Source organism: Haplochromis burtoni, unplaced genomic scaffold, assembly GCF_018398535.1.
Source record: "Haplochromis burtoni strain Fernald_Lab_line unplaced genomic scaffold, NCSU_Asbu1 Contig_87, whole genome shotgun sequence".
NCBI lineage: Eukaryota > Metazoa > Chordata > Actinopteri > Cichliformes > Cichlidae > Haplochromis > Haplochromis burtoni.
Genome location: NW_024582448.1, coordinates 1248708 through 1267363, shown reverse-complemented (window position 1 = coordinate 1267363; position 18656 = coordinate 1248708). Strand labels below are relative to the sequence as shown.

Here is an 18656-nt window from a genome sequence, read left to right as displayed (position 1 = left end):
GATCGTGGCACTGTTGTTGTTAGCAAAGGATCATTTTTGTTTTCAAGGACTGCTGTTCCTCATTAGGCTTTATTACCTCCTTGGGCATAAAATCCTATTATAAAGTCATTCTGTTGGTATGTTGCTAACACGGAACATTGCCAGCACATTAATTCTGAACAGTTTTGCAAAAGCCATCTGCTTAATGTATAAAAGGAAACTTAGAAGATTGATTTAAGTTTCTGGGTCATAATTATGTATAATTTGACCTTTTTTAATGAAAACTACCCAGCTTGACCCTGAAAAGGTCACTTAAAAAATTCACAACTGTCACCTTTTTTACTAGAGGGTAAAGATCTTACAGATATTTGAGAGAAATCCCCAACAGTCAAATTACTATGGGTGACTGCTCAGGGATGGTGGGAAGGAAGAACTTCCTTTTAACAAGAAGAGACCTCCAGCAGAGCCAGACTCAGGAAGGGCCTGAAGCCAGCTGGGAGGTCTTGGGAAAACACAAAATGTAATGACATTCAGAATTACTATATGAAGATACTGTTAATGCTGAAGTGTATAGAGGATGACCCAAATGCTGCACACGCCTGCATACAAACTAGACAAAATAAAACACAACAAAACAAGACTATTTGGGTGAATTTTAATAACAAACAATACCCAGCATAAACAAAGTATGGCTCAGTCCAAAAAACAAACAAAAAAACATTTAGGAGGAGTAAAAGAAGACCCGTAGACATGGCTGTTTATACACACTGGGGTTGATAAGGAAGGTGGAGACAGGTGGGGAATGAGGCATAACTAAGCGTAATCATGATCCAGGAACTAGTTATCCGAATAAATCAGAAAATCACCGACAACCATTATTGATAAAAACACTGTGACACACAGAGGTAGTGGAAAGATGTGATTTTAGTGGGTCATGGGAAGTCCAGCAAAGCAAAGTCTGTAGTAGCATAATCAAGGAGGGCTCAAGGTCACCTGGCCCAGCCCGAACTATAAGCTTTATCAAAAAGGACAGTTTTCAATTCAATTCAATTCAATTTTATTTATATAGCGCCAAATCACAACAAAAGTCGCCTCAAGGCGCTTCATAGATACAGAGAAAAACCCAACAATCATATGACCCCCTATGAGCAAGCACTTTGGTGACAGTGGGAAGGAAAAACTCCCTTTTAACAGGAAGAAACCTCTGGCAGAACCAGGCTCAGGGAGGGGCGGCCATCTGCTGCGACTGGTTGGGTTTTAAACCTAATCTTAAAAACAGGCGAGAGACTGAAGCCAAACCAGGAAACGGCTCATTAGAAAATTTTAGCATGGTACACTGATATCCTCGTCAGATGTGACATTTGAAATTGGTTGTAATTTTTAGGCAGGAGACAAAGCTACTTTGCAAGTAGCTTTTATCACTAAATGGTAATTACATTAATAACAGAAAATCAGGATTTTTTTTTTTTTTTCAAATTGAGAGGGCTGCAAAATATTAGTCAGTATGCATTTAATAACTCCAAATGTGCTATTATTCACATGCTGAAGCATGAATTTGCATCATTAGCCTGTCTATTGTGTGTAAAGGACATGAAAATGAAGGAGCAGCATTGTTCTTGGCTTTAGAAACTTAAAAACTGTGCTTGTTTTTCCAAGGATTATAGCAAGAAACATGACTAGAATTAGCAAGGTATTTAGCTCCATGGGTGCTAAGGTATCGGTACTTGTGCCAGCCACAGAAATTTCTAAAGTATTCATTATTATTAATGCTGAAATATATGTGCCATATTTCACTTTTGCATTCAGGATGTGATGCAAAAAATGTATCGAGGGAAAGCTAACAGAATATATAAGAATCTGTCTATCCTTCAAGCTCGGGTCCTCTACCCGAGGCCTGGGATCTTAAGGGTCCTGCGCAATATCTTAGCTGTTCCTAGGACTGCGCTCTTCTGGACAGAGATCTCAGATATTGTTCATCTGGGATCTGCTGGAGCCACTCGCCTAGATTGGGAGTCACTGGAGTCACTGCACCCAGTGCTCCGATTACCACTGGGACCACTGTTACCTTCACCCTCCACATCTTCTAAAGCTCTTCGCTGAGCCCTTGGTATTTCTCCAGCTTCTTGTGTTCCTTCTTCCTGATGTTGTTGCATATTGATTCTTTCAGTGCAAAATATTAGTGTTCAAAAACAACTCTCTGTCACACTAAACAGTTATTTCTATAAAAATAAATGCAGTGTATAATTTAACCTTAAGCTAGAAAGCAACATGGGAACACTCAAGTAAAGTACCTTTAAACTGTGCTCCTGAATAGTAAGTAAAAGTGTTTACTGACATTTCCTTATGAGACCACAAAAGGATCTTGTGGAATAAAATAGTGGCTTCCTGCTCTTGCAAGAAGCCACTCTTAGTTGTTTTAGTCTTGAATGGCCTGTGAGCCTGCAGGATAGCTGTTTGTCTTATGCTGGAGCTCGGGATTACCAGTTACCTGTAGACACAAAGCTAGTTAGTCCCCTATGCTGGTGTCACAAGTTTGCATTTCAACAGACAAACACCCATTTTTTTTATCCTCTTTATATCCCTGCTGTCTGGAAATAATATTCCAGAGCCACACCTATGAAATCTCTGGAGCACTTTAAAGCCTTACAGGCCTCGTGTACATAGTTAAGGTTTCTAAGCCCAAAAATACAGTTTAATTCCCCAAACTGCCAAAGCTGTGTTCAACATCTAAAAGTGAAAGCAAAACAGGAATCTGCTTACATCATGCAGTCACGCACCACAAACTGCCGGTAATAGGTTCGTCAGAGGCAATATAGCCATTTTAAATTGCATTTAGATTAGATAAAAACTATTACTGGGAAACGCATGCATCAACCATATATACAGCAATCAAGATTGTACAGAAGGAAGAGGGCAAGAAAGAATGGCTTTTATAAGCAGTGTGCACATAGGCAGTGCTTGTTTATCTGTCTGAGTTGCTCGAATAATTTTAAGATGGGTGCAGATTCACCTCTGTCTTGCCGTAAAAGATTTGGGATGACTTTTTCTGGTTCAATTAGAGTGAAATCAACAATCTAGCTAAAAATACTTTTTGTCCCACTGGGTTCTGACTAGGAGGGAAGATTTTCTCTATGGTAGCGTTCCCAGGTAAAATCAAAATGCAGATGTAAAATTGTGGATATTTATAACACTGCTGCGGCTATTTCTCTCTCACTCCTCCCTGAAACATTGTGTGAGATGCCTGCTGCATATAGAGAAGATTGCAGATACTTCTATAAATTCCCATTAGGCTGTTGATAGCATGCAATCAGTGTTGCCATAAAGCACACCTGCTATTGTGCGCCAACTGTCAGATTGCAAAACAGACAAGTCGAGATGAGTTGCTTTTTTTCAATTCCCCTTTTTCTTGATGAGATGGAAAATTTTATAATCTTCATTATTGCTAAACTTCGCTTAACCTCCACGCTGCAAGACGCAAGTTCAAACACGTTATGCGGTAGCTGTTTTTCTGTAGTGTGGCGTGACTGGGCTTAACGGATATACACACACGCACATGCATAAAAAGCTCAGAACTAAATCCTGAGTGTACTAAAAGTAAAGGTAGAAAGGCCACTCTGTGTGTGTGTGTGTGTGTGTGTGAGTGTGTCTAGTGTGTGTGTGTGATGTGGTGTGTGTGTGTGTGTGTGTGTGAGTGAAACTATGAGTAAAAGATGGACTAAATAAAAGGAGTGACAGGACCCCTTCATTGATCCCTGCTGTATCCTCCCAAATCAATTGGTGACGGTGAAAGCACCGTGACACCTGCTAAGTGCAGCCTTGACAGCACAGCAATACATCCTGTCACTCATTGCACTGCACTTAGCTTTTGTTAAGTGGGACGAGGGTAATATATCATAAAACTGTCGCACTTGAAAAGCAATCAAAGCCGCGATAATTAGACCCGTTCACAATTGGAAGTTCAATCTATCCACAGTCAGGTTGTGCTGCAGCGCCTCACTCCAGAAGCACTTCAGGTGAATTCTGAAGTATGTGTTGTGAAAAACACTTGAAGTCGACAAAAGCAAATTTGGGAATGGGTGAGGAGCAGTTTTGTCTTGGTTCTGGAGCTGCGTGCAGAATGTATAGCATATAAATAATACACTTTTAATACTGAAGCATGTCTGATCAACGTGGAATATGTTTCTCTCACAGCAAGAAAACTTTACTTTTAGCATGTTATGGGATGCTTAATGTAGTCAAACAAGAGGATCATGAATGGATTTGCATCCTCCAACCATTGTTACATACAGGAAATGCCTCCATTTGATCCACACTATTGCGTGAGGCCGCAGGATAACTGGTCTGTGTCTAAAGTCTCACACAAGTTTGAAACTTGCAGCCTTTTGGTTATAAAGAAAATATCACTGCATTAAATGCAGCTATAAATGTAACTTATCTGTATGATGGCATTTAAAGGGCACTTCCAGGACGGCCTTTATTGGTTTTTGGTTGAACAAATAAAAACATGTTAGAGCGCACTACAAGCAAGGGACAGCGTGTAGTGGTGGCTTTTATCTAAATTGAATCGCACTTTCAGGAGTGTATCCTTTTTTTCCAGCGCTGGGTGATGACTTTGGTTTAAACTCAAAGTCGAAACTACAATGAAAGGAAATAAGCCAACAAGTTCCTGTTTCATTCGTGCTGATTCACAGCAGGCTTTAAATGCTTACACACACAAATATAAAGGAATCTGGTGCGTGTATCATTCAAGAGCTTTAACTTGGTAACTATGTTAACTCAATACTTTTCACTTACGTATTTCTTTCACATACTGTATAGGTAAGATTGCTTTAAACAACTCAAGCCATTCATAACATAATTAAGTTGCTTTCAGGTACACATTAGTAAAACGAATATCACATTTGTGTTATTCAGTCTAATGGGTTTGTAAATTAATTTGAAATTAACCTAAATTAGCATCAAAATTTCATTAGCACTACCTGTTAGTGTGCTCTCCACTATCCAATTGGCCTTTTACAGGATATGTTTGTTTGTATGATGGAACACATTAAATCCTTCACTCAGTGACTCTGTATGGTTTTGCCAACAGGAATAGAAAGCTAGACTTTTTCACAATGAAACCTTGAAAATGTCATCACTAATTCTCAGGAATCAGATCTTTAAGATCCAATGTCTTCCTCTGTGTTTTGACTCATTCTGTGCAGCAGGCCTGTCAAATCAGCAACCCTTTATTTCTCACAAACACTGCACACGGCAAAAAGTCTGCACACTCTGATTTGATTTATGCCACCTGTCCCTTCTAAACTTACGTTACACCAGATGACAAAGACATAGACAGCTTGTTGAGAATCTTCTTGTAAAGGTCAGAAACTGATGTGAGGAACATTGTGGCTTACCCCAAGAAATCACCAGGTCCAAAACTCTTCTTTTAGTTTGCTTTGCCTTTTATAGCTAAGCCCGCAGAGGTCAGGGAGACAAACAAGGGTTTCTCTGTCACTGATGTGCTTATTTGTACTTACCCCTTACATTCAGCGTGTGAGCACAGCTTTTTATACACCAAAGTGAAAAAAGAGATAGCAGCAAACCTGTAACTACACAAACGGTATTATATTGCTGGAGGTCTTTGAAATGTCAAATTTGTTAAGGGTGTGGAAAAGGCCTGTGTACTAAACAACATCATTATACAAGGGTAAGCTGTTTTTACATTGTTTTGCAGTGACTATTTGGGGACTGAATTATGTTTTGGAGGTGGTTAAGTAAACCAGTAAATAAATCTTACCCCCAAAATCCATCATTTTTGTTGATTTGTTTATTCCTCATACTCCAGCTGTGTTTATGTATGAAATCTCAAAATCATAGAAATGTATTGTTTTTATTAAGGTTTTACAAATATGTTGTGACATTATTATGCTAGATGGTAAATTAGCAAAGGCAATGTTGTAATTTCCAGATTTGCCATCTCACTGCTGCTGGACACAGAGGTGTGTTATTTGGGCTGTGACATAATGATGTTTGACAGGTTAAAGGTTTAGTTCGTTTAGTAACAGCATTTTCTTAAAGGATTTTTATACCACCTCATCTGTACTGTACATGAGGCTGTGGATAATTTGGAATTCAGTTATAGTTTATGTAATTTTGTGTCAGATGTTACATTTAAGAGCAGCAGAAAGCCATTTAGAGCACATATTAGGCAATATTTGCAATACTTTTTAAAGAGCATAAATGTAAAAGCACATCCAATTAGGTGGCCCAATAGATGTATGTAATATCAGTTTCATGTACTAGAGTTACATCAGCTGCCCTGATTCTGTACCTTTACAAGTAGTCTTTTGTTTTCCCTAATCTGAAGGGTTTCCAATGAACCAGTAACCACAACGATGAGCATGACTGTGATTATAGTTCCCATCTAATTTGGGTTTCGTATGTTTCAATTAGAAGCTTCAATGTGGAGTTAAGGGAAATAAAACATATGCAGTAAGCAAAAATGCCAAACAATTTCTAGTTAGAGCTTCTTATTTAATTTCTTTATACCAGTGAATTAATATATAGAAGCAGCCCTACAGTTGGTGAGGGAAATTCCCCACTGAAATCCATCCATTTAGTCTTATGGGAAACTGTTATGAGCCTTTCCACTGTTCACTGAGTCGGTCGGCCTGAGTCACTGGCAGATGAATAGCTAATGAAAAGAAAATGTTTTCAATAATAATTAGTTGCATTCGTGCTTAACTAACAGGCATGTGCAATTTTAGAAAGTAATTCAGGCCTTCCAATTATTGAGTTTTTTGACATTCTTTTTTTCTGCTGAGATAAGACAGACACTCATATAATATTTCTTCTCCTCGCAGCTCAGCCTGCAAGCGCTGACCTTTATCAGTGCTTATAGGCTGGAAGCTGCATTTATTTATTACTTTTCAATCACAAAAATAGCATAATGACAATTTAATCAGAAGCATATCGCAATATATTTTGAATGAAAAAGTTGCTGTTGAGATCTGTGTCTGTCATTATCAACTGGAATTCACAGGCTTCAATTATTTTTCCACCCTGAGTTTGTTTATTTTTCTTTATTTACTCTTCCATTACAGATCAGCTGTCTTTTCTTTCCACATGAGGCTTCACTGAGAATGTGTAAGCGCAATAAAGACCTTTCAAAATACGGTGACGTGTACTGACAAAAAGAAATATGAAGGAAGAAGCAGAAAGAAAGTAAATGAGCAAGCGAAGAGATAAAGAAGCGATGGGCTGATCTGAAATGTAGTCTAAATATTCAGCTCATTCCATCAAAAGAGTCATTGTACATTGTTCCAAAATCTCATCTGTCTCCTCGTTCTGCAGATAACATTTAGGCAAAATATGAAAACATACATGTTTTTCTTTTTTTCTCCACACGTAATCCAGCTCAGCCCTCAGAATCTTTCACGGCTATCTTAAATATTAAAGTGTGCTTTGCTGAATGATGGGATGCTCTGTATGATTCATACCCAGTATTTGAGAAAAAAAATAAAAATAAAAAGCTGACCGATAATTCTCAAAACACAAATCATCTCTGCCACCTTCACGGCTTTAATAGAGAATTGTGCATTTGAATTATTCATCGCCGCTTTGCTCTGGTGAGTACGCAAGCCTGGCCCTTTGGCACAACTCTTTGCCCAAGCTTTTAAGTCAAAGTCACCTCATGAAATGTATTTAGATGTTACAATGATAGCTTTTTAATCACAGTCAGCCTTCAGTGGAGAGTGATTATTCAAAGACTTAACAGATAAACCGAACAGACAGTGTGCGGCTTTAAGATATCACTTGGCAACCATATTAGTCCTCAGATGCTTGACCACAGTGACTTTAGACAGGTAGCAGCATTTATTTACGCACAGGTCAGAAGTCCCAGCAGAATTCTCATTTGGCTTCGAACAAGAGTGATTGATTTTGTGTTTTCTTGGCTTGTTAGCCAGTAAATCACACTCTCTGGGCGGCTAATTGTCGCAGTCTTGATGGAAACCAGTGATGGTTCATTCTGTCCATTTAACTGTTGATGAGCTATTTCAAAGAGTGCTGAAGTTTTTAAGCTCAGACTGTGTGTTTTACTTTATCTGTGCAATTATGTTTCCACACAGCTAAAATATCACTTGAAGTAAACATTTATAAGCATACAGCTGAATACTAATGGATCAGTAGTGTGCTGATGACATGGCGTGCTTCCACCGGTAGAACTGCTGATAACTTTATGGATTGGTCATCAGGGTGCTTGGTTAAGGTCAGGGAAAGACCAGAGGAGAAACAAACAATGCTCACGTTACTTGAGAAACAAAGTGTTATTTACTTTTGTTTAAAACCACAGTCCGTTCGTAACCTTAGCCAAAGTTGATTCTGTTCATCTGGACGTAGCGTGGGAAAAACGTTTCTCGTCTAAGAGACTTCTTCAGTCTCCAAAGTGTTTTCGTTGCCTAACCTGAACCATAGATTGGTATTGTGAGCTGAGTGACCACCATCCACTCAGACCACCTTGATGCAGTTCATCATTGCAACTTCATTATTAAAACAAACAAACATGTCTCTGCATACATGGATAAAATCTTGCCTGGTTATCTACTAGACTCACAGGAAGCAGGCAGGCTGATGGTTCCCAGATTGCACCAAACGTACTGGAAAAACAGTTTGATGTAAATTCTTCGAGATTGGATCGACTTGTTTTCATAATTGAGGTTTACTAACTGAAATGAAAGTGCCACGATCAAATTTGTTTACAATCTTTTGCTGAAACATGTCATTTTTTTTTGTCCATTCTTTAGACAATGCAGTTACATTTCTGCTTTTGGATAAGCTTTGCACAGGGTTTTTTTTTTTAAGTTACTAACAATATAATATAGTTTGCTTTTCACATATTCTAACCTATTAAAATCCTTCTCCAGGTTGTCGTGTTGTTATTCAAGTAACACGAACACAAAATCTGATCTGAACATCCTAGTGTGTGACTAAAGTACCATTCAAACAGTGTCTTCACCGGTCCATGTAATGAACACATTTGACTGTTTTGTGCATAATTTACTCAGAAAATTAGTCTGGCATATTAAGTATGTTTTTGGAGACTGTGAGATCTCCACTAGAATGTAAAACAATAATTTGTGGGTTTGATGACAGCAGATGTTTGCACTTATCAATCCACTGATGTGAGGCTTAAGATGTTTACTTAATTTCTTTCACTGCCTTAACAATCTTTGGAATAAATATTCATTGAATAAAATGCACCACAAGTGTCATTTTAGATGTGAGGATAAAGATAATGATTACACTTTGATGATTATGCTTTTGCACCACAACAGGCATTTAGAGGATCCCATTACAATTTGATGTAATTGCAGAAGTATTTTAATAAGTGAATCACACACACACACTGTGTGTCATGGACTGAATGACTGAGGGGGCTTAGAGGCACATGTTCTACTCTGTAAAGAGCCACGCTGATCAGTATATTGACAGCTTGTCGAGTTGCACCTGTATTAGTTGACAATGCCTGTCTAATGCAAGCAGTGCATTTCATAGTATAGCCATGATTGGATTTCAGACTGAAATCAAGCTTTAGTCTGTTGCTTGTAATGGTTTGAAGTTTTGTGACGGCTCATTCAGTTAATCAGCAGGGTTCCCACATCCTCCCATCTCTGCAGTGGTCCATACTGCAGATGTTGGGAATTTCAGATTAAAGACATGGTGACTGCTGAGTGCATGCATAAGCATCCTTAGTTGGATTACCGAGTAATAAGCTTTCAGTTAAAGGCATAAAGCATAAAACAAATCTGAGATACTGTGAGTAAAAAAGACACACCAGAGCAGATTCAGAATTTAGATGAGCATCTAACACTAGCTCAGAGGTGTAAGACCCTGGGCTCAGTACTCCGACACTCGAGGGTGATATTATACGCAACAAAAAGTGGAGAAGGGTAGAGCTGAAGTAAGAAGTAGAAAAGATATGATAGAAAAGAAAGCAGAGCCTTGGCAGGAGGAGGGAATGTGGGTCACCAGGGACAAGGGAACATAAGGAAGTTCTTGCTGAAAATGTTGACTCTTTGCCTTCTGTTGGATTGTATCTGAAACTTGACTGGAGAAGAAATGTCACTGTACCACTGGGGAGGCAAAAAGTGGGACAGACTGCCCGGTGATTGCAAAGTGCTTCATGGCATGCAGTCAATTTACTGCACCTTGTACCACGTACTGTTTTGAATAGGTTTATCTTCCCTCCCTGTGTCTTTGGTGTTGTGCCTGCTCCTTTTTTCTGTTTGGCAATTCTCATAAAGACATGGTTAATTGGATAGCACTGAACTTTTCTGCTCAAGGCCTTGCTTCGTACGCATATAAGGAAAAAGCCATCACTGGCTTTATCGGATGGTATTGCATACTTTTGAAAATAATTTGCCACTCAGTTAAACTACATTCATAGCAAATGAAAACCCAACTGAAGCAGCAAAGTTAATTGTGTTTCTTTTTAGTTTCAGTTGGCTTTTTTTTTTTTTTTAAGGAAATCAATTTCAGAGTCATTGAAGCTTTATGTTCTGAATAAAAATGAAAGAAACTGAAGTACCATTGATCCTACCAAACAAAGTGATGGTGGCTCTATATGTTGTGGAATACTGAACACAGTTTGGCTCTTCTGTGGGACTTTCTTTAATGAAGAATGGACGAATGAAGTTTCATTGTCATGCATTTTATATTTCAGATAGGAGTCAAATATGGAACAAAACTATGGACTTTCATGACTTAGAAAATGAACTGAAATGTCCAAAACCATTTTTAAGAGCTTGAAAAAAAAGGTGTCTCACGTATTTAAACCCTAGTGGGGTTTGTCCGTCGAGAGGCGGTTGCTGACCTACTATTAATCATGTGTGCTGTCACATGATCCAAGGTGTGAAAAAAGGTGTATGTCGTTACATCAGAGGGTTTGGGTGAAACCTCTGTGACACCTTGCCTCACCCTATCATACGACATATTAAAGTCATATGCTATTATTATTACTATTTAGCAGCAAATTAATAATTACACGTTTCAAGAGAATTTATTGTAACTCTTCCCTCTTTTACTTTCTTAGATAAGAAGAACCCATGTCATTTACCCCAGGCTCCCGGTCCCTGTCGAGGGCTCGTGTCACGCTTCTTCTTTGACAGCTCGAGTCAGGAGTGCAAGCAGTTCTATTATGGAGGATGTTTTGGCAATGCCAACAATTTCAGGACCATGGCTGAGTGTCAGGCAAAGTGTCTAAATCCAGGTAGGGATGCACTTGCATTCACTAATGCAGTTCACTGACTGTTGTTTTGAAGCGTTCTCTGATTTCTTCCATAGTCATATCTGCTTTTGATGAAGTCCTACATGAGGACCCAAAGATCACAGCCTTTCATTACAGCTTAATGGTCTTTATCCTTTGTATACAGAGAGTTCTCTAATCTTTTCATAATGTTAGAATCTGTAAAATTGCATGTAAAGAAACATTATTTTTTCTCCGTCACAGAGTGGAGAATCCTTTATTTTCTTTGCTTACTTTATCAATCATTTTCTTTTGAAAGGTTCCGCTGGCATCAAATTGTATATCAGCACGTTATTTTAAGCATGTTATATGTTGTCTTTGTACCGATTTTGATTAAACACATGGTTTGAATAACTTACAAAAAATCCAAATGATGTGCATATTTTACACACAATAGCTTTCTTTTATTGGAAACATGGCCAGTTGCTGTGCATCAACAGAAAACCCATTTCAGTGAGGTGACATAATCAAAATAATTCTACCTCTGGAAATTAACTTTGTGATGACTTTTAGCTGACCGTGAAATCACATTCCACCTTGATTTAGCATTTAAATGGTTTTAAAGTGACCAAAGCATACTCAATTATACCAGACTTTAGGCATAAGTCGTTTAAATATTGAAATTTTGAGGAAAATAACGAGCAAGTCGCTCGGCTGTGACCAGTTCTGCCAAAAGACCACGTTGTAGAGAGAATCGATTTTAATTCCACACAGACGAATGTTTAGTTTCATTTATAGACAAAATGTTTGCAAAACAACACCTTTTCCCAGCTGATGCTGATGGAATTAAACGTGCTTTAATTATGATTGATCAGGGGGATATAATTAAATTTGTTCCAACTATAGTAGGTCTTGATGCTCAATCATCCAGGTAAAAAAATCCCCAAAGGTTGATTCTGTTCATCTGGATGTAGCGTTTTCAGGAGGAGAAACATCATGTCCAGATGAACAGAATCAACTTTTTGAGATAAATACAGCAGGACTGATGTTCTGTGGATGGCAATCGAGACACATGTTCTCAGATGTTGCTTTTCTCTTTTGTCCGTGTCAATATTGTGAACCCTACCACAGCACCAGAATCTCCTTCTCCAAGAAAAGACGATGTTCAGCCAATCATCGAGACTGGTAACGATGACTGTACACTGCACTCAGCCTATCTTCTTCTTCTTTCACCTGTTCCCTTTTAGTGTCATCACATCAGGTCATCTTCCTCCATCTCACCCTATCCCTAGCATCCTCTTCTGCCACACCAGCCTTCTCCATGTCCTCCTTTACCACATCCTTGAATCCTCTTTGTGGTCTTCCTCTTCTCCTCCTGCCTGGCAACTTCAGTATATCCACTATCTCCCACCTGCGCATAAATTCAAACCATCTCAACATTGCCTTTCTCTGTAATATTCTGTGTCTTAAGTAACTGATAAATATAATTATTACTGATGGCATCATTCCCCTTGCAACTGGGATTTAAAAAAAAAGAAAAAGAAAACTGTAAAAACCAGAATAAGATGGGCGATTGATGGAGGCATTCAGCCTATGTTGGCATGACTGGAAGCAGAAGGAAGCATGTCCAAAAATCAGTAAATACTGCACAGATGGACAAATTGCTATTTAGTAATAAGTAGTTACATATGCATGTCATTAGTTAATTAAAGCTTTAGAGTACCAATTTTTTAATTTTATAGAGACGCAAGTAAGCTAATTCCAGTCTTTATGTAATCACTTTCCTGTCGCAATTCTCTGTTTTATGCACAGGTGCAAAATTTGCATTAATGATCACAACTGAGTCTAGCAAAGGAAGCAAATTTATTCACTGACTGATTGATGGCTTCCCATATTGTTGTATTTCAGGAGAACAAATTGCAGGGGAACAAATTGCAAATGCACCTTTGGTGCAAGGGAATGACACAAATCCAGAGACAAACGGTAAGAAAATTCCACATTTTCAAGGAGAACTCAATGAGAAATCTTGGATGTAGCATTTAGAATTAAGGCTAATTTGATTTTATTCATGCAAATTGGTTGTTAGGTTACTATTCTTCATAACTCCATAAACACAGAGGCTACATTTCTGAGAACAGCCAGGATTTCACTCAACGTTAGTCTCATAAAGCCAAGTAACACAAGTCAAGAATGTGATATCAATAAAATCAGCCGGCTGTGTAGCTGATTGATGAAGTAAACTTGATCAGTGAGAAAACTGTGAAAAGCTCTGCGACTAAGATACAGTCAGACAATGAAGCACAAAGCTAGAAGCAGTACACGTAGTTTTCATTTATTACACAGAGTATTAGACATGTGGGATAGATTAATGGTCACAAGGCATGATTAAATCACTCATCTTGTCCTCAGTCATTGTTGAATTCTGAAATATGCTCAGACCTGAAAGTAAGCAATTCCAAGCCATTTATTAACTAGAGCAGTTTGTGCTGCCAAAAACTTTTTTGTTATAAAAAGAAGAAAAGAAATTGTCAAGGTGCAGTGATGCATAGATGGTAGACAGCTTGCAGAATTGCTTTTGTTGTGAAAAGCAAAGGGCAGAAACGGAGTGCATCAGTGTCCTCTTCCCACAACTCGTTTGTTACTTTCCCACTCACTAATTTTCGGTGTATTCGCAGTGTGGGAGCATAAATCACAGCTGTCCTGTTGCAAGGCTGTTTTGTACAGCTTGCAGGAAAGAACTGGGAGACCCTGGCTCGTCTCCCATCGCCCTCAACTCATTCAAAGAGTTATAATTCTAAGAATTCAATTTCACTGTTGTCAAAAATATTGAGTAGAAGAGATTCAGGATAAGTTAGCCTCTGTAGTTCCACCATGGAATCAATCTTTTTCTTTTTGAGGGTAATTCTTTGATTAAAAAAAAACAAAACAAAAAACCCGAAGAACTCGTTGATGTAATAAAGTGTCTCTGAGAAGTAAAGTTGGTATGAATGTTGATTTCAATTCATTAATCAGGTCTTTAAAAGACAGATTTAGAAAGTAGGTTTTGGTGATATTTGATGTCACAGTTCACTACTACGATGAACCGAGTTTGACTCTCAAAGTTACAAAAGCCAGAAATGAGCATGAGAGAATGTGGTGTGCATGCTGACGTCTGTCTGCCAAGCAGATGTTGCCATGTTGAAATCAAAGAAATCAAATCAAAGACTGACATCTTGTGGCTGCTCAGTGAAGCACACACTTTGGCTCTGTGGATCTCAGACTTTTTCAGGCATGAAACAGTTCTGGGCAGCTCCTCCGCCCAGAAAGTCATTAAAATCATCTCATCAATAACAATAATAAAAAAGGGAATATAAACTTGAAATTTAGCTAAATAAAATAAAACACAATAGCATCATGAAAACCCTTTATATATTTGTCAGGTTGCCTGCACCCAGTTATGTGCCGTGACTAGTTATAGTTTCTCTGTTACTGTAACATGGGACATGACAAGTAACAGAAGACACAGTTTTTCCAGCAAAGCATGTTTATAAAAAGCAGCTGTAGAACTCACTGAATTATCTAATTAATGATTTTTATCAAAGAGAATTTGCAATGCAAACAGTGGCATGACTGGCATGAAACAACACTTTGGGCACCTCACAGCTGTGTATGAGAACTCAAAAGTCAGTTTGATGGGAGCTTAAATGAGCTTTAATCTGCCAGCTCCAGAATACAAAGTCTGCATGATGTGTGTTTGTGCCCATCTGGACATATTGTTGCAGATAACTGATTCATAGGCAGTGCGTGGGTGTCATTTGTGCTGTGTTTTGCACACTCCCAGGAGCATCTTTTGTGTCCTACATGTGAGAAAGGACAATATGAACAATGCCCTGACCCGGTTCTACCAACATGATCTATTTATGTGTGAGAACTTGTCATACTATATTATGTTTGGAAGTTTAACACAGTGGTGGAATAATTCTTATATATTAACTGTTTGCCTAAAAGACTGAGGCGTTGTGGTGATTTAGGGGTTTGAATTCCTAGCCAGTATATCTGAGTTTGGGTTTCAGACCCAGTGTCAGAAGTTCTTATTGTTAGGCTGATTTCTTTATCAAATGAGTCATTTTTGAGTATTAGCTCTGATTATTATTATTTATTGTATAGAATAATAATAATAATAATAATAATAATAATAATAATAATAATAATAATAATAATAATAATAATAATAATAATAATGTACGCTGAGATCATTTAAATTTTTGTCTTACCTGACCCTGGATTCTTAGCTGAGCCTAGCAAGCTAAATACTGAGATAAATGCTGAACTGTTAAGGTCACTGTTTGTCAGTGAAAATAAGTGTGCATCAGTAGTGAAAAAGAGTCATTGCTCATTGGTCTCCAGTCAGAGTATGGAATATGGCCCTACTCTCACCCAGCAGAAAACTACAGAAAAAAACAAAGAGGATGGCTTACACAGCAACTTCCACTCTCAGAATCTGTTACTCCAAGACTCAGCCTGAATATGCCGGTCAAAATCAGTTTCAGGTGGATGAAGCCTAATGCAACAGTACACAAACAGGAATCATTCATCTTCCTCACCTTCAGGCTTGTGGTATCTTCAGCTTATGTCTTAGCTCTCTAATAAAACTAACATAGATCTAATTTAATCAAAGAATTATGTAACATTTTAAGGATGAAATGAAATAAAGTTGGCTGTTTGCCGTTTCTTGTGATTAACAGACTTCACTCTTTCAGAGCTGTGCTTCAGACCTGTGGACAAGGGGACATGTAGTGGTTCAGAGAGCAGATATGCATACATTCCAGAAAAAAAGCGATGCCAGTCATTTTCCTACAGCGGCTGTGGAGGGAATGAAAACAACTTCATAACCCGGAGACACTGCTTCCACAAATGCATCAGAAAGGGTAGGATTATTTTAAGAGATTCACTTTAATCCAATTCAGTTCAGTTTAGTTGATTTATATACTGCCAAATCACAACAGCAGTCACCTGAAGGCACTTATGTTGGTAATAAACCTACAATAATACAAAGAAAACCCCCAACAATCAAACATCCTCCTATGAGCAAGTACTTGGTGACAGTGGGAAGGAAAACCTCCCCTTTAACAGGAAGAAACCTCAAGCAGAACCAGGTTAAGACCCAGGATGACCCAAGGAAGACAGGACAATCTGGAACTGATCAGTTCCAAAGTTTGGCGTTCATTTGTTGTCTTTAATTATTCCATTTTAAAAATCTAATATGAAGACATTTTGTGGTTTATGTTGCAGGTCATGGGAAGAGGATGATGATCAGAGTAAGGAGGAAAAACTTACACAACATTCTTAATTACTCAAGAAGAACACTCGACTCTGCGTGAGATTCTACTCTGCTGTCAGCTGTATTTATGCCAATATATGTTTTGTTTGGGCTTTTTTTTTTTTTTTTTTTTAAGCTTTATGCATGTTTTTTGTTCTGCTCTGCAGCCAAGTCTGCCACAACCCCTTGACATCATTGGTCTGCCTCTGTGTTTATAGCAATATGATTTTCTTGACTTGTTGAAACATGTTTATTCATCTCAGGAATAATTTGAGCTTTATGTCATTTAAAAACTCTGTTAATTTTATTTTTGGTCAGACACATGAAAGTAATGCTGTGCTGCACTGTGCAGTTTGGAGTCATTGTTTAGAATCTGCATCTAAATGATGTTCATTAACTGAGATCGTTAGAAGAAAAGACTGCAGGATCCCCCTGTGGTCTAGATACTGGTGGCGGTAGAGGAGAATAAGCAGATGATGATGACGCTGATAGAGAATTTGGATCAAGCTCAAGGACAACCCACACTGGTGGACATGGGGAGGAGCAGGAGTAGATTACAATATGTTGTAATGGAACTAGAGGAGAAGCTGGAGATGGAGAAGCAAGGATATCAACAAGAGGAATGTCACAGATCGGCTCTTTCTTACTGAAATCAAACACATTTTGAAATAAGGGGGGGGGGGTGACTTTTTGAAGGAAAAAGTGTGACAAATGAAGCTAAAAGTGACACCAAAGAGGGATGACGTCCTTTCGTCCTAGATGAAGGTGAAGAATAATGATTGGACCCTGAAAAGAAACAAATGAGGGCAGACATTTCAGAGGATTTATTTTTTGAAAAGAAAAAAGCTTCATAAAAACAAACAGAGTTAGCCACTGAGACATATCATAAAGAGCCTTGTCCTGTTTGCTTGTCTGTGTGCGTCCCTTTGCCGCTCAGACTGCTGCTGCCATGACCTTTAATAAAGAGCTGCCATACATGAATGAAACATATACTGAACAGCTATAGCGTATACATGATGATCATGTCTTTATGTCTTTTCAATAATAACTTGCTCAGAAAAGGGCAAGCATAGTATCAAAGAATAATATTTCTGCCTTTCATTACAAAACATTAAAATTTATGACCTTAGCAGCAGCCTGAGTGACATGCAGAGACAGATGAGCTTTGATATCGCAGCAGGATAGTCGTGTTTTCGATTTACATCAGAATTTATGGAAAAAAATATAACATCTTACAAGCAGACTTTGAAATAATTGCTACACCGGGCTGCTGAGGACGGTGCTATCTGTTGGTGTCGTTGTACGTCAGGCAGCATCTCATATTCTTCTGTAGCACACTTGGCTTGGGATAACAGATCTTGTGTAAAAATTATTTTTTTTAATTACCTAAATTTGATTTTTAATGAATTAAACTTGTTATTCACATTGTTTCTATGGCTTATTGACAAAAAACATTTGTTTGGCTGATGTTTATGCTCTGGGCACTAATGCTTTGCACTGCAGTTATTATATGTATACATATTTTATGTCTTTCTATTTTTAAGATCAGATATTATCGTTTCGATTTAAACTTCTCACTATAGCCTTAATGGGAATACATCTAATGCATATTTACTGTGTATGTACAGCAGCTGATGCTATTCTACTGTGGTATTGGCATAGTTTCTCTTCAGTGTGAACGGCAGCATTAAAGTTGTGCACAATTCTTCGTCCAGAATTGAATTTTTTTAAAGCAACTCCACAATCAAGAAACCATCACAGCTGTAAATCATTGTGAACAGGATAATGACTGTATTGTTGTTTGTTGTTGATTTTTTTTATGACTTTAAATCAATGTTTTCAAGCTTTGGAATGTTGTTGGTAAGAAAAGCCAGAAGGGGGCAGTGTTGTGTAAAGAAAGACGTTTGTGAGCAGCAGACGAACAGTGCTGTTTACTGTACATGGCTGTAATGGATGGGACTGAAAGTTTATATAATACATTTCAACAATCCTATTGTGTTTCGTGTTTATTTACTCTCTTTCCATCTCTTTTAGTTTGAGTGACAAGTCCAGAGTTTTACACTGGAAAACAAAGAATAGCAAAATGGCCTTCAGAACTCTAAATAAGACAACAGAAATTGTTTAGAGTTGCAAGAATTGTCAACTGAACTA

The 18656-nt window shown here is 38.1% G+C and overlaps 1 protein-coding gene across 2 annotated transcripts in view; it reads left to right on the top strand.

The window, feature by feature from the left end:
* Positions 1–18498, top strand: part of tfpia (tissue factor pathway inhibitor a) — a 42228-nt gene extending 23730 nt beyond the window's left edge. Inside the window, exons 3-7 of one of the 2 annotated variants that reach the window (XM_005925778.3) lie at positions 11054–11230; positions 12338–12391; positions 13115–13189; positions 15946–16113; positions 16478–18498. In XM_005925778.3, coding sequence (XP_005925840.1) covers positions 11054–11230; positions 12338–12391; positions 13115–13189; positions 15946–16113; positions 16478–16566 — 563 coding nt within the window. In that variant the 3' untranslated portion in view covers positions 16567–18498. The other variant, XM_042222505.1, reaches the window with a different exon arrangement.
* Positions 18499–18656: the final 158 nt, after the last annotated feature.